The 12,505-nt window shown below is 38.9% G+C and overlaps 1 protein-coding gene across 1 annotated transcript in view; it reads left to right on the top strand.

Annotated features, from left to right (window-relative positions):
• Positions 1–2,325: 2,325 nt before the first annotated feature.
• The window catches only part of atat1 (alpha tubulin acetyltransferase 1), a 25,275-nt gene continuing 15,095 nt past the window's right edge, over positions 2,326–12,505 (top strand). Inside the window, exons 1-3 of the mRNA XM_037693669.1 lie at positions 2,326–2,417; positions 4,973–5,033; positions 9,445–9,536. Coding sequence (XP_037549597.1) covers positions 2,326–2,417; positions 4,973–5,033; positions 9,445–9,536 — 245 coding nt within the window. The remainder of the gene's footprint in view (positions 2,418–4,972; positions 5,034–9,444; positions 9,537–12,505) is intronic.

Here is a 12,505-nt window from a genome sequence, read left to right as displayed (position 1 = left end):
TTATATATATATATAAAACAAGCCATAGATGTTTAGGAACTCGTTAAAATACAGCAAAATGCAGGAAATTGCAACTACTATATTCAAAAATTGGGGGGGAGGTCCCCCCCCCTCCCGCCATTTGCTTTCCAGCATCGATCAGTTTACAAATGAAGCTCTGTTACTTGTTCTGACTGCTGTTATGATTCTGTTCAGTTTAATGTGAAGAGTTTTCTGTAATAATTTGAAGAAGTGGCCATACATTTATTATGTTCATTATGTGAATAGGTAAAGTTTTAAAGTGATTTTTGATGCTGTTAATTTTCTCAAAACTGTAATTTTTGGAAGTTGAAATTAAAAATTGCTATTTTAGTGTGTCTTGAATGAAAAATACTTCATGTTCAAAAGTATAAAAACTGTATTAACACTATTAAAGGACAGGTCTTCAGTATTTATGTTATACAAATATTTCCATTGCATTAAAGAGACAAACTGAAGAAAATTATTTAATAAACATGAGGATTATGAGGGGGTTCCTGAAACTTGTTCTCTCCTGTAAGGGGTCCCTGAACACAAAATGTCTGAGAACCCCTGGTTTGCTGTATTTACTGTGTTGTGAATGTCGGAATACAAGAAAGTGATTAATTTTTGGAGTCAACAAAATTCAATATGGCTGCCACAGCTTGTCAGCATTAGACAACACAAAATGCCTATAGCTCAGTCAGTACAAATAGCAAGATTTTGAGCTGAGAATCAGTGGTGGGCACAGCTAACCAAAAAGTTAGTACCGCCAACCTATTTTAAGCTAACTAAATAATTAGCTTTGCTCATGCTAAACCACTAAACAAGTAAAAATATTAGCGGAAGCAAAAGCTAAATCACTAACCTCTAAGACGACTGTCACTCTGTCAGCATCACACGTCTTCGCCTCCTTCCAGCTGAAGCTGCGTTGACCAATCACGACTTGGAAGAGTGGTGGAGCAGAGGTAGAAGGTGGGCCTGCGATTGTAAGGTCGCCGGCTCAACTCCCTGAAACGACAACATCAAAACGTGGGTGGAAAAGGTGAAACACCCACACCTGCCTCCACCCTCATTTACCCCACTCTGGGCCCATGAGCAAGGCCCTTAACCCCCACCATCTGCTCCCAAACAGGCCTCTCTTAAAAATGAGTCCTCCTGACTCATTGAGACTATATGCTCCTAAAACAAATTAAAATAAAGTGTAAAAAATAATTTAAGGAACTTGAAACATTTTCTCCGGTTTTAATTTTGACCATTGCCTTCAGATCTGGTGGTCAACCTTCAGCCGGTGCTACTGAAATGTTTTATTTTACTTACTTCTAATGTGAAGTAAAAGTGGTTGGTAAAAGTGTTTATGTTAATAAAAATGATTACGTACTAGATGTTTCAGGTGGGTTACTTTAGATATCCAGATGTTTCAGGTGGGTTACTTTAGATATCCATTACCATCAGCACCCTCTTATTCCATTGTTTTAAACTATTATTTCATTTTGAGACAAGACAGAGTTGTGGTCATTTTGTTTTGAAGGTTTTACATCACTTTATGCAACATTGCAAGCTGCATGTGTTATGAATGACTCTCGGCTACTACCACACCAGAAGCTCAATACGTGTAAAATTATAGACCTATTTTTGTGTTGGCCAAAGTTGATAAGCAGTGGCAGCCATCTTAAATTGGACTGACTCCAAATATTAATCAGTTGTAGATGTACACACTCATTAATTACTTTCTGTAGTTTTCATTACAATCCGTGCAGCGGGGTCCATGAGACATTTTGCTAACAGACAAACATGACTGAACAGGTGATGATGAAGGTCTAGCATTGTGTATCACTCTCAGCTATAAGCACAACAAAGTCTAGCTTAACTATTTACATATGTATTTTATTTTTTCCTAGAATACAGTAAGTTTCGGCAGTCCGCTTTTATTTTGAAAGCGCTGATACGTCAGCGCGGGTACCGTAATGTCACGTGTTTGTGCGCGCGACAAAGAGTCGTTGTCAAACCCGCCGTTAGCTGGGTAGTTCTTTTACGTACTTTACGGTTCATCACGGCTGCCGCCGTCGTAGGGGAGTTACGTCTCATCCATAGCGACACAATGAACCAGCTGTGTAAATAAATTAGCTTCTGTAATTCAGAGCATAACTTTAGTTTATTTTAACTAAACTAAGCTTTCTAGTTCAGGAGAGTCTGTGTAGCTAACGCGTGCTAGCCTGACACCATAAAAGCATCCAGGTTTTTTTAGACACTGCAGCATCATTTGGTTGCTAAGCTAAGCGCCCTCCTCTTCTCTGCCTCTGGGGTGTCCAACCTGTCTGATTCATCATGGAGTTTCCGTTTGATATTAATCACTTGTTCTCTGAGAGGATCTCGGTTTTGGACCAGAGTCTTGTTGCAAGCTGGAGATCAACCGGAAGGTAAAGAAATGCCGGTGTTTCATGTGTGTGACTAGAAAAACATGCGCGTATCCACGTTTTAAAACAGGCATAGAGGAGGACACCTCACAGGTGTGGTACTCATCCTGAGGTAGTGTAGTTGAAAGGACCACACCATTGTCGGGAGCGCGCACAGGATAACTCCTTTATTTATACAGGTTAGTCTCATTGAGCCTCAAAGACTCATGTACAAGAGAGACCTGTTTTTATTGACAACAGTAGCCAATCAAAGTATATACATTTAAAAAATAAATGGAAGAAAATTATATATATAAATAAAAAAAACAGAAACAAAAACAGCTTAATTATAAAGCTACGTAGAAAACTAGAAACAAGAACATGCCTGCATTGGTTTTTGCCATGAACTTAGCAGATGTTTGAAGCCGCTTAGAGAGGTCAAGGTCGAGAGATTCAGATCTTTTTACAAGATGTTCAAGGAAACGGGAGCAGAGTAGGAGAAGGCCCTTTTGCCAAGTTCAGTCTTCACTGAGGGAACACTGCAGGTAATTATGTCCTGAGAGCGCACGCTGTAGCTGCACTCATGACATGTAGGAGGAGATGTATTTTTTTTTTCATTCAACCTTTATTTAGACAAGCTAATCCTGTCTAAATAAAGTATGAAAGTACAAAGACTTAGCAAGCACCAAAGGCTAGGTAAAAGTAGTCTATTAGCTAAAGCTTTTACTAGTTGTAACTATTTTGTTGCTACTTTTAGCCTCTAATTACTCTTTTGGTATTTTAGCTTTTAATTAGTCTGTTGCTGTTTTAGCTAGTTCTTTGCCCCTTTTTATCTTTCAGCCAACATTTTACTGCTTTTAGCTTTAATTTTTTGTATTTTTATCTTCTTCATTTTGCTACGTTTAGCTTTTAGCTAGCTAGTATCCTGCTTCTTTTAGCTTTAAAAATGTAGTTTCAGTTTCTTTCATATATTTCAGCAAATCTTTCCACATCAGAGTTCTGCATTGTTGCAGAAAAGGCGGGTAATCTGGTTATTTGTTGTTGTTTTACTAAGCCCGAGATAGAAAATAAATAAAAAAACATTACATTCAAAGATTAGAAACTAAAACTTGTAGTTATTTATTTTTAACATGCAAACGCTGTTTCAATAGCATGAGGATTACCTCGTCTGACTTTAGTTCTGGTAAAGTTAAAGCGATTCAAATCAGTTTTTGAGTCGGGCAGGTCCACCCTCTTCATGTCAAACATTTTATGTATCCTATAATTAAAAACAATGATCTGGTTTTTTATCAAAGTTCTAAAATTATTTTCATCTAACCTCACCTGAACAAGAATACACAACAAATTCTACAATTTGAACATTTATTAAACAAACCCAAAGTGGAAAGTTGTGTGTAAAATTAAATTTAATAATGCTTCCAAAGCCTTTAAAGGATTCTCCTACTACTTGCACTTATTGGCTTTAAAATGTTATTTTTATGTCCTACAAAAAAATTGTTTCTGATACGTGAAAACTACTAACTACCGGTACTTCAAAATATATGTTTATTACATTTTTCACCTGAAGACGTCACCATTATTTTACCAGAGCCAGTTTTTCCCCTACGGTTGTCCAAGGAGGGCGCCCCGCCTATACTGAAATATCCTTCATCCACAACTCTTTAACTGAGTTTTCCTTATCAACTTTTAGGACTTGTGTGAAAATCTGTTGATGTTTTAGGTCATATTTATGCATAAATAAATAAAATTCTAAAAGGTTCACAAACTTTCAAGCATTAGCTCTGGAGCTAACGTGAAGGCTGAGTCATTTCTCCATTCTCTTGTCAATCAACGCTCTCCGGTTCAAATGAAAGGACTGAACGTCAGGTATTCTACATAATTAACATTCAAGATAAATGGAGCTTGCATTGGAGCAACCTGTCATTTACCCAGAATGCATTGCAACATAAATATAATAGCGACGTCAGCGTGGCAGTATATATATATATATTTTGTTGTAAAAACTACACAGCCTACAGTATTTTTATGGTCTCGTTGTTACAGCCAAAGTAATTGTTCAAATCATTTGTATCAAATAAGGTCTGTTGTTCCAACTAATTTGAGATTCTTTTAAGAGGTTTTGTAGCGGCCACGTGTTCCTGATCAAATGTAATGATTACCTGGTGTGGACAGAGGTGGACAACCAAATAACATGCACACCGAAGAACAGGTTTGCCAGCCATGAACACAATAAGTGGAGATTTTTCCAAAACTGGTCACCTATGCTGCACATATCGCTGCGCACGTTTGGAAATCAGTGAAACTGCAACTGAAAATTCACTGATGTTCTTTCAGCTTTGAGTTGAGGACTAGTGATGGCTTTAGCTTGGTGAGATCCAACCTTTAGAGACACAGCTGTTGCTGCCTATCAGTCTGAGAAGGGTCAAAGTTTGTTTCGTCCTCGTTTAGATCCTACAAAAAACTTTTCCAACCTGTCTCTGACTCACCAGTTGCTTCTGCACCATATTTACACTCCGTATCTTCTCATTTACTGACTGGTTAACCAACCCTGCTCTGTTCTGGTGTGTTCACCTCTGCAGCCCAGACCTCCAGGCTCACATTGCCACAGTAATTGATGAACTTGGAAGAGCCTCAGCCAAGGTGAGTGTGTAAATGATAAATGGACTGTACTTATACTCTTGTACTTCAATATGACCAACATACTCAAAGCACTTTGCAACACAATCTGGGCCCTCATTTACCTCCACACACACGTTCATACAGAACTACTACACCTCTACAAAGCTAATTGAATAAATCATACTATAGAGACTAATCAGTGCTTCTAGATCAGTATCATACACCGATGGGACACACATCGGAGGCAATGAGAGGTTCAGTGTCTTGCCCTTGGACACTTCAATATGTGACTGCTGGTGGAATCGAACCACCTACTCTCCCATTGGAGGGCGACTAACTACTCAACCACAGCTGCCCCATATTTCACAGGTGTGAAGTTGTGTTTGTGTGTTCTTAAGGGAGCAGAGCCCTGTAGTTCTTATCTGCAGTGATAGAAATCAGTTGAAAGTAGAAATAATATACCTGTAAAGCTGAATGGTAATAATTATATATTGACAACAACTGGCTATTTAGCATTTGGATGATTTTGCATAGTGGGATACTATACAGTGCAATATACGGTACCGTATTTTTCGCCCTATAAGTCACATTTTTTTGCATAATTTACATGCCCTGCGACTTATAGGCCAAAGTGACATATTTATGGATTTTCCCCCATATTTATATACTATTTTTTGGCTGAGATATGACCGTTTTCATTCATTCTGACTGAACACTACCATTTTCAGCCACTAGATGGCACTCGAGTGCATGTCATTGTATCATAGTCAAGTCAACTTTATTTATAGAGCACATTTAAAACAGAACATGTTATCAAAGTGCTTAACAACAACAACAACCAATGAGTAAAAAAAAAAAAAAAAAAAAAAAAAATATATATATATATATATACACACACACAATACACTAATAATAATAACTGAAGAATTAATAAAAAGCATTTAAAACATAGGGTCACAGATCAAAAAAACATGATGATCAATTCACACTGTGTGAAATGTCTGCGAGAACAGATGAGTTTTTAGCAGGGATTTGAAGTGAGGAAGGGAGGTGGCCAGCCTGATGTTGGGGGGCAGGTTGTTCCAGAGTTTGGGGCCCGTGACTGAAAAAGCCCGATCTCCTCTGAGCTTCAGTCTTGTTTTTGGAACAGCCAAAAGCAGCTGATCGGATGATCTCAGGGCCCGAGAGGGAACGTAAGGTTCCAGAAGCTCAGAGAGGTAAAGGGGTGCGAGGCCATTTAGGCACTTGAAGGTCAACAGAAGAATTTTAAAAACTATCCTCGTACGAACAGGGAGCCAGTGAATGGAGGACAGAACTGGTGTAATATGTTCAGACCTACGAGTTCCGGTTAAAAGTCGAGCAGCAGCATTCTGCTAATAGGTAAAAGTGGCTATAATGACAAATTCAAAAAGGTTCAAGACAAAAACAAGTGGACTTTATTTATTATACTTTATTGTTTTTGTCTTGAACTTTTTTGAATGGACATTGTCTTGGATGACTGAGAATCTTCACCAGATATTAATGACAAATCGACTTGCCATAGCCTGCCACCTTCGTTCTGCTCGCTGTTTGGAGCAACCGTCAAATCAGCTTCATTTTGCTGCAGCGCCCCAGTAAAATGCAGCTAATTTGACCATTAAAGTGCATTTATTAAGTAAAAGTTCAACTGAGACACACCTTTACTATAATTTAGAGCAAACAAATAATTGTTTTAGGTGCTTATCTTGTTAAATTTTAAAGAATTGAATAGCGGCTCGTCCCTCTGCGCGTGCACACTTCCGCGAATCAGGTTTTGAAATGTAGCTGATTTGACCGTCAAAGTGCATTTATTAAACAAAAGTTAGACTGAGACACACCTTTACTATAATTTCGAGCAAACAAACAATTGTTTTTAAGTGTTAATCTTGTTAAATTCTTGTTAAAGTCCTCCCATGCACGCTCCCGCGGCCGCCATTTGGCAGCCAATTGATTTTTGGCACAACACCGGCCCAAATTTCTGGGTTGTCAGCGGTGACGCATAATAGATTCAACGTATACGGTGAAGTGACATATTTATAGATTTTTCCACGTTATTAGACATATTTGGACGGATGCGACTTATATGGCGGTGCGACGTGTACGGCGGAAAATACGGTATTTACATTCAGCCATTCATTAATAATTTTCTTCTATCCTATTGTTTTATTTTACCTTTATGTTTACAGGTAGTCTCATTGAGACACAAGGACACATTTTAAAGAGAGCCCTGTTTTAGACAGATGATACAACAATAAAAGCGATTTAAAATAATATAGATTTTTTTAAGGTGCTAAATAAAACGAGGTTAAATACTAAAAAGAAGAACACATTTGCATAGTTTTTTTTTAAATAACTGAAGAACATATCCTCAAAGAAATCAAAGTGAACAGCTTTAAAATCTTGTTTTAAGGTATCCAGGTTACAGGAGCAGAATTAAAGAAGGCCTTTATATTTATTTCAGTCCACACCTAGGGAACGCTTCAAGTAATGAAGACCTGGGGGTGACACTGTAACTGCACTGATGACTTGTAGGAGGAGATATATGACAGGAACAGACCAAGGAGTGATTTAAAGATGAAGATGTACCAGTGTGAGAGCCTATAGGTAGATAATGATGATCAACTGACCAATGAGTGCAGAGTGCAGTGATGGGTATTGGGTACAGTACTTAATAACCAGTTATGAACCTTAGAGAGCCATGGTAGACCATATCCAATATTTGCAAGGAGCTGGCAGGGGCATTCATGTAAACAATGTCACCATAATCGATAGCTGGTAGGAAAGTGGCAACTACAAGCAGTTTCCTGGTGTTCAAAGTTAAGCAAGATCCGATCCTGGAAAAGAACGCTTGTTTCAATTTCAGTTTCTTTAACGAGTTTTCAATATGGGCTTGAGAGATTTGCATCAATTAAAATTCTAGGTATAAGACAAGGCGTTCACTAGGTACACTGTATGGATGAGATAAATGGAAGAACTGCTGGCACCAGCTTTCTTTTTGAAAACAGCCTCACCCTGGTTTTATCAGCATTTTGCATCAGTTTTAGATGGATTAGATCTGACTGAATGACGTCAAATGCAGACTGTAGAAGCTGGAAAACGTTGGCAACTGTGTTGGCGCAACAACACACGATTGTATCATCAGCGTAATGTTGCAAAGAGGTGTCAGAAACACATGTATTATTTACATAAATTGTAAAAAGAGATCGTCCTGGAACTGAGCCTTGTGGAACACCGTTAGTTATCATTAAATACTACATGAAAGATCTTTGGGAAGTGCCTTCAATCTGAGAGGTAATGAGAAAACCAATGGGATTTACCTGTATAAATAAAGGTTGATTGATTTGGGAAGTGCCTTCAATCTGAGAGGTAATGAGAAAACCAGCTGACGGTGTGACCTGAGAAGCTGACATAATGACATAAGACTCCATGATGTACAGTATGAATTGTGTTGAACAGGGATACATAAACAACAGCACAGTATCCCTTAGCAGCCATTCCTTCAACACCATTAACAACCTTTACAGGAGCAGTCATTGTGCAGTGTTATTTTCTGAAGCCAGACTGATAGGAAGATAAAATGTTAAGAATTCAAAACAGCACGGTGGATCAGTTGGTAGCGCTGCCGCCTCTCAGCGAGCAGGTTATCCTGGTTCAAATCTCAGCCGGGGGCCTTTCTGGGTGGAGTTTGCATGTTCTCTCCGTGCATGTGTTGGTTTTCTCCAGGTACTCTGGTTTCCTCCCACAGACCAAAAACATGCATGTTAGTCTGATTGGTAACACTAAATTGTCCCTAGGTGTGAGTGAGAGAGTGAATGGTTGTTTGTCTCTATGTGTCCCTGTGATGGACTGGAGACCTGTCCAGTGTGTCCCCCGCCTCTCGCACAGTGATTGCTGGATATGGGAACCAGTGACCCCCTGCGACCCAAAAATCAAGAAGCGGGTAAAAAATAATGGATGGATGAATCCAAATGCTTCTGAATTTGATTTTTCACCACAATTTTCTAAAGCCTTTGCTAAAATACAGCGTTTGGAAATAAAAATAATAATAATAATAATAATGATAATATAATAATAATAATAATAATAATAATAATAATTTGGATAATTGTTTAATAAAGTGGGGTCGCCTCCTTTCAGTAAAGTTGGTACAGAATTTGTTTTCCCAAACACTGAGAACAATATTATTTGAATAGAAGGGTTAAAAATGTATGACACTAGTTCAGCTATAATTTGTGCAGCTAGATGTACAAAGTAAGGAGGGAGGTCATCATGACCTGCAGATCTTTTAGGATCTAGCCCAATAAATATGACTTGACTTGACTTTTAACCCTTTGGTAACCTCACTGACAGAGAACCTGTGGTGACAGAGCACTTTCCATTTGTTTGATGATGTCAATGGTCTCTCTGCCCCCAGGCTCAACAACTCTCAGCATCCATAACAAGCGTCTCCAAACTGCAGTCCCAGGACCACCAGCTGTACCTGCTGAAGGACAGAGAGAGCTGCGGGTACGTCTCACATCCTTCCACAAACGTGCTCCTCTCCCACCCTGTGAGCTCACACAGCTGCTACATTTCTGCTCGACTTAATCAGCTGAAACATACAGCTCTCCTGGCATATACGTATTAGGATACGTATGTGCATGTGAGTAACACTTGCATCAAAAAAAATCACACAGAAGACATCGAAAACTTCTTCAGTCTGGTTGTGCTGATGGTCTTTGTCTGGCCTAAGGGATTTCTTCTCTGCTACATATTTGGTCAAGAAAGGGGATCCAGCTGAAGCTGTTTCATTTCATTCAGATCACTTTGTTTTCTAGACTTTATTTGGAAATTGGCATTTAACATGTTTCAACAGTCACTGCAAAGACAGCAAGGAAGGGATGTTCTGTCACATAGTTATTAGTAGTGTGTATCTTATCAACCGTGGCATTAATCATAGAGCTCAGGTTATGGAAAACGGAGGCAAAAGTCTTCATCCAGGCTAGGCTAATAGCAAGTCAAATTAGTTTTTTCATTTATAAAATAAATTTTCATGTTTCGAAGCAACTCTTTCTCAGAAACGACATCATCATGAAAGAACACTACATTAGCTAATATTAAACCTCTTCACTTTTTCACGACACTGTTCAGACGTTTTCTAAAATTATCACTCAGGAGTATTGGAGTGAAGTTTGACAAAATGTTTTAAAAATACTTTTTTTTCCAACATCCAAAATGAACAAACACCCTCAAAATCTAACACGGTGCTGTTCCTTCAGCGTGCTCCACAGCTCTCTGGCATTAACACATTAATAAAACTATTATTTATACATTCCAAGCTGAAACAAGCTAAAGAAGAAGGATTTCCTCCCCCTACGCTGGCAGACACTCATCATAGTTTTGGCACGTCTAGCTGAAAAGTACACAACTGTTTTGTGTTGAAATGTCAGGAAAGTAACAGACAAAATACTGACTTTTTTTTGGGGGGGGGGGGGGGGTGTTGCAGTCACCTGTAGTTATAAAGTTTAAAATAGTAGAAAAGCACACTGACATACATTTTTTCACACTGTTTGTTGCAGTTTACACAATAAAACAACGTTCGTGTTACCACACTGTTTTATGTGTGCTTAGCAAAGACTGCTATATAGTGATGGTTATGAGGAAGCTGAGGTTTGCTCAACTTCTATCAGACTAATAAAATCAGCGGCGTCAGAACACTGACATATACATCTGTGCTGGGTTTAGATCAAACTATAGCACAGAGACAGCGTGGATTAAGATTTAAAAAGACCTCAGACAGAACATAGATTTAAATAAACTGTTAATTGTATCATTATCGGACCATTAAGCATGGCATAACAAGGAGTACCCTGACCAACAGCTCTCCTTGTGTGAATAGAGCGTGCTCTACCTCTCTCATGCATCCTACAACTGCCAGAACTAACGTAGCGCTCAGCTAGCACTCAACACAGAGGTGTCTCCCTGTCCTCCCCTGTCCAGTTGGCAAAAAACTCAGAAGAGATGAGCGCCCTGCCAAGCCAAGTGACCTCGGAGAAACTGCATGTGGTGTGGTGACTTGTAGGTAACCAGAAAAACCCGGAGAAGACTTTTAGTGGTTTGAGTATTCTCCTATTAATCAAGTGGAATGGACTCGTTCACAAAGAAATAGAAACAGCGCTGGGTGAACTAATGTTTCATGGTAAATGTGGGGGGGTCCAAATGAATATTTTTTAAATGTGAGGGGGACCTGTCCCCTTCACATATAATTGTTGCTATGCTTATGACGCCACTGCTTTCTTTTCTACCTATGTACCTATGTACAGGTTGGCAACAATAGGATAAACTGGGCAGTGGGCACCCCATAGCACACCCATGTTTCTGCCTATAAGATTGCCCCCCATATGTGAAATAGGTTGACTGCAGGCACAGTTTCAAGCTTTGGCACAGTTACTCTGTAGAAAAAATTGTCCCGCTGGTAAGAGTGGTGTTTGATTTTAACCTTAATCAGACTATGTCCACTGCCTCATCAACAGGAATGCACATAAAGATTGATGTGACATCAAACTTTGCAGCTATGGCGAGGGATGTCATCATGGAGACGGACGAAATAATGGTCTTTTTTTCTGTCACAATAGTGACGTCAGTCAGTGCCATCAGGGCACTAACTATTGGTTGTTAGGCTGATGGCCCTCCTTTTGCACGTGAACAGCTAGTTTTGGCTGTCACCAGCAAATTGGTTGATCCACCATGAGAATGTGCTGTTTATAAGACTTAGCTTGCAGCTCCTGAGACTGAAGAAGTCTGAAGAACCCGTCTAGAGGACCCGACTCATTTTTGTTAGATATTGCTCAAGAAGTCTTTTGCAGAGTATAAATTAATAAAAATTAATATCTGTGCCTCTAGTTCTCTTTGTTGAAAGCAGCATCTGTTTAAGCCCTGTATCATCATCATCAGATAGGATGGCTTTAAAAAGACGACAATAAAACGTGTTTTCCCCTTTTCATTTTTACAAATGATGGAAATCTGTCGTGGCGACGGAGAACTTTATTTCATGTTTATTTCACTTGGCTGTCCATTGGACAACCTCGAAGTGAGATCTGGTTGTCCAGGACAAAAATAAGTTGTCTTGCACAAAATGAAAACACTCATGTCGACCCCTGCAAGCTCTGATTAATTGGCATCTCGGAACTGAACTGAAGTTGTTTAACTCTTATATGACTGAGTAAAAATATCTGTATAAATATAGGTAATTCACTATCTAAACTTATGTACTTATTTATGGAGTTCCACAGGGATCAAATTTAGGCCCCACACTATACATGCTGCTGCTAAGAAACATCAATAGGAGACACTGCATTAATTTTTACAGCTTTGCTGACAACATACAGCTTTGTCAATGTTTAATCTGTCTACAAATTACTACTGTTTAAATGTTTGTGAGCGACGCCCTTGTCTGCCTGTTGCTTTTCTTATGTATTTGGTTTTTAATCAGCATT

Source organism: Nematolebias whitei, chromosome 19 (assembly GCF_014905685.2).
Source record: "Nematolebias whitei isolate Nwh7 chromosome 19, NemWhi1, whole genome shotgun sequence".
NCBI classification, from domain to species: domain Eukaryota; kingdom Metazoa; phylum Chordata; class Actinopteri; order Cyprinodontiformes; family Rivulidae; genus Nematolebias; species Nematolebias whitei.
Note: the sequence above shows the minus strand (reverse complement) of the source record. Positions and strands in the feature narration are given on the sequence as shown.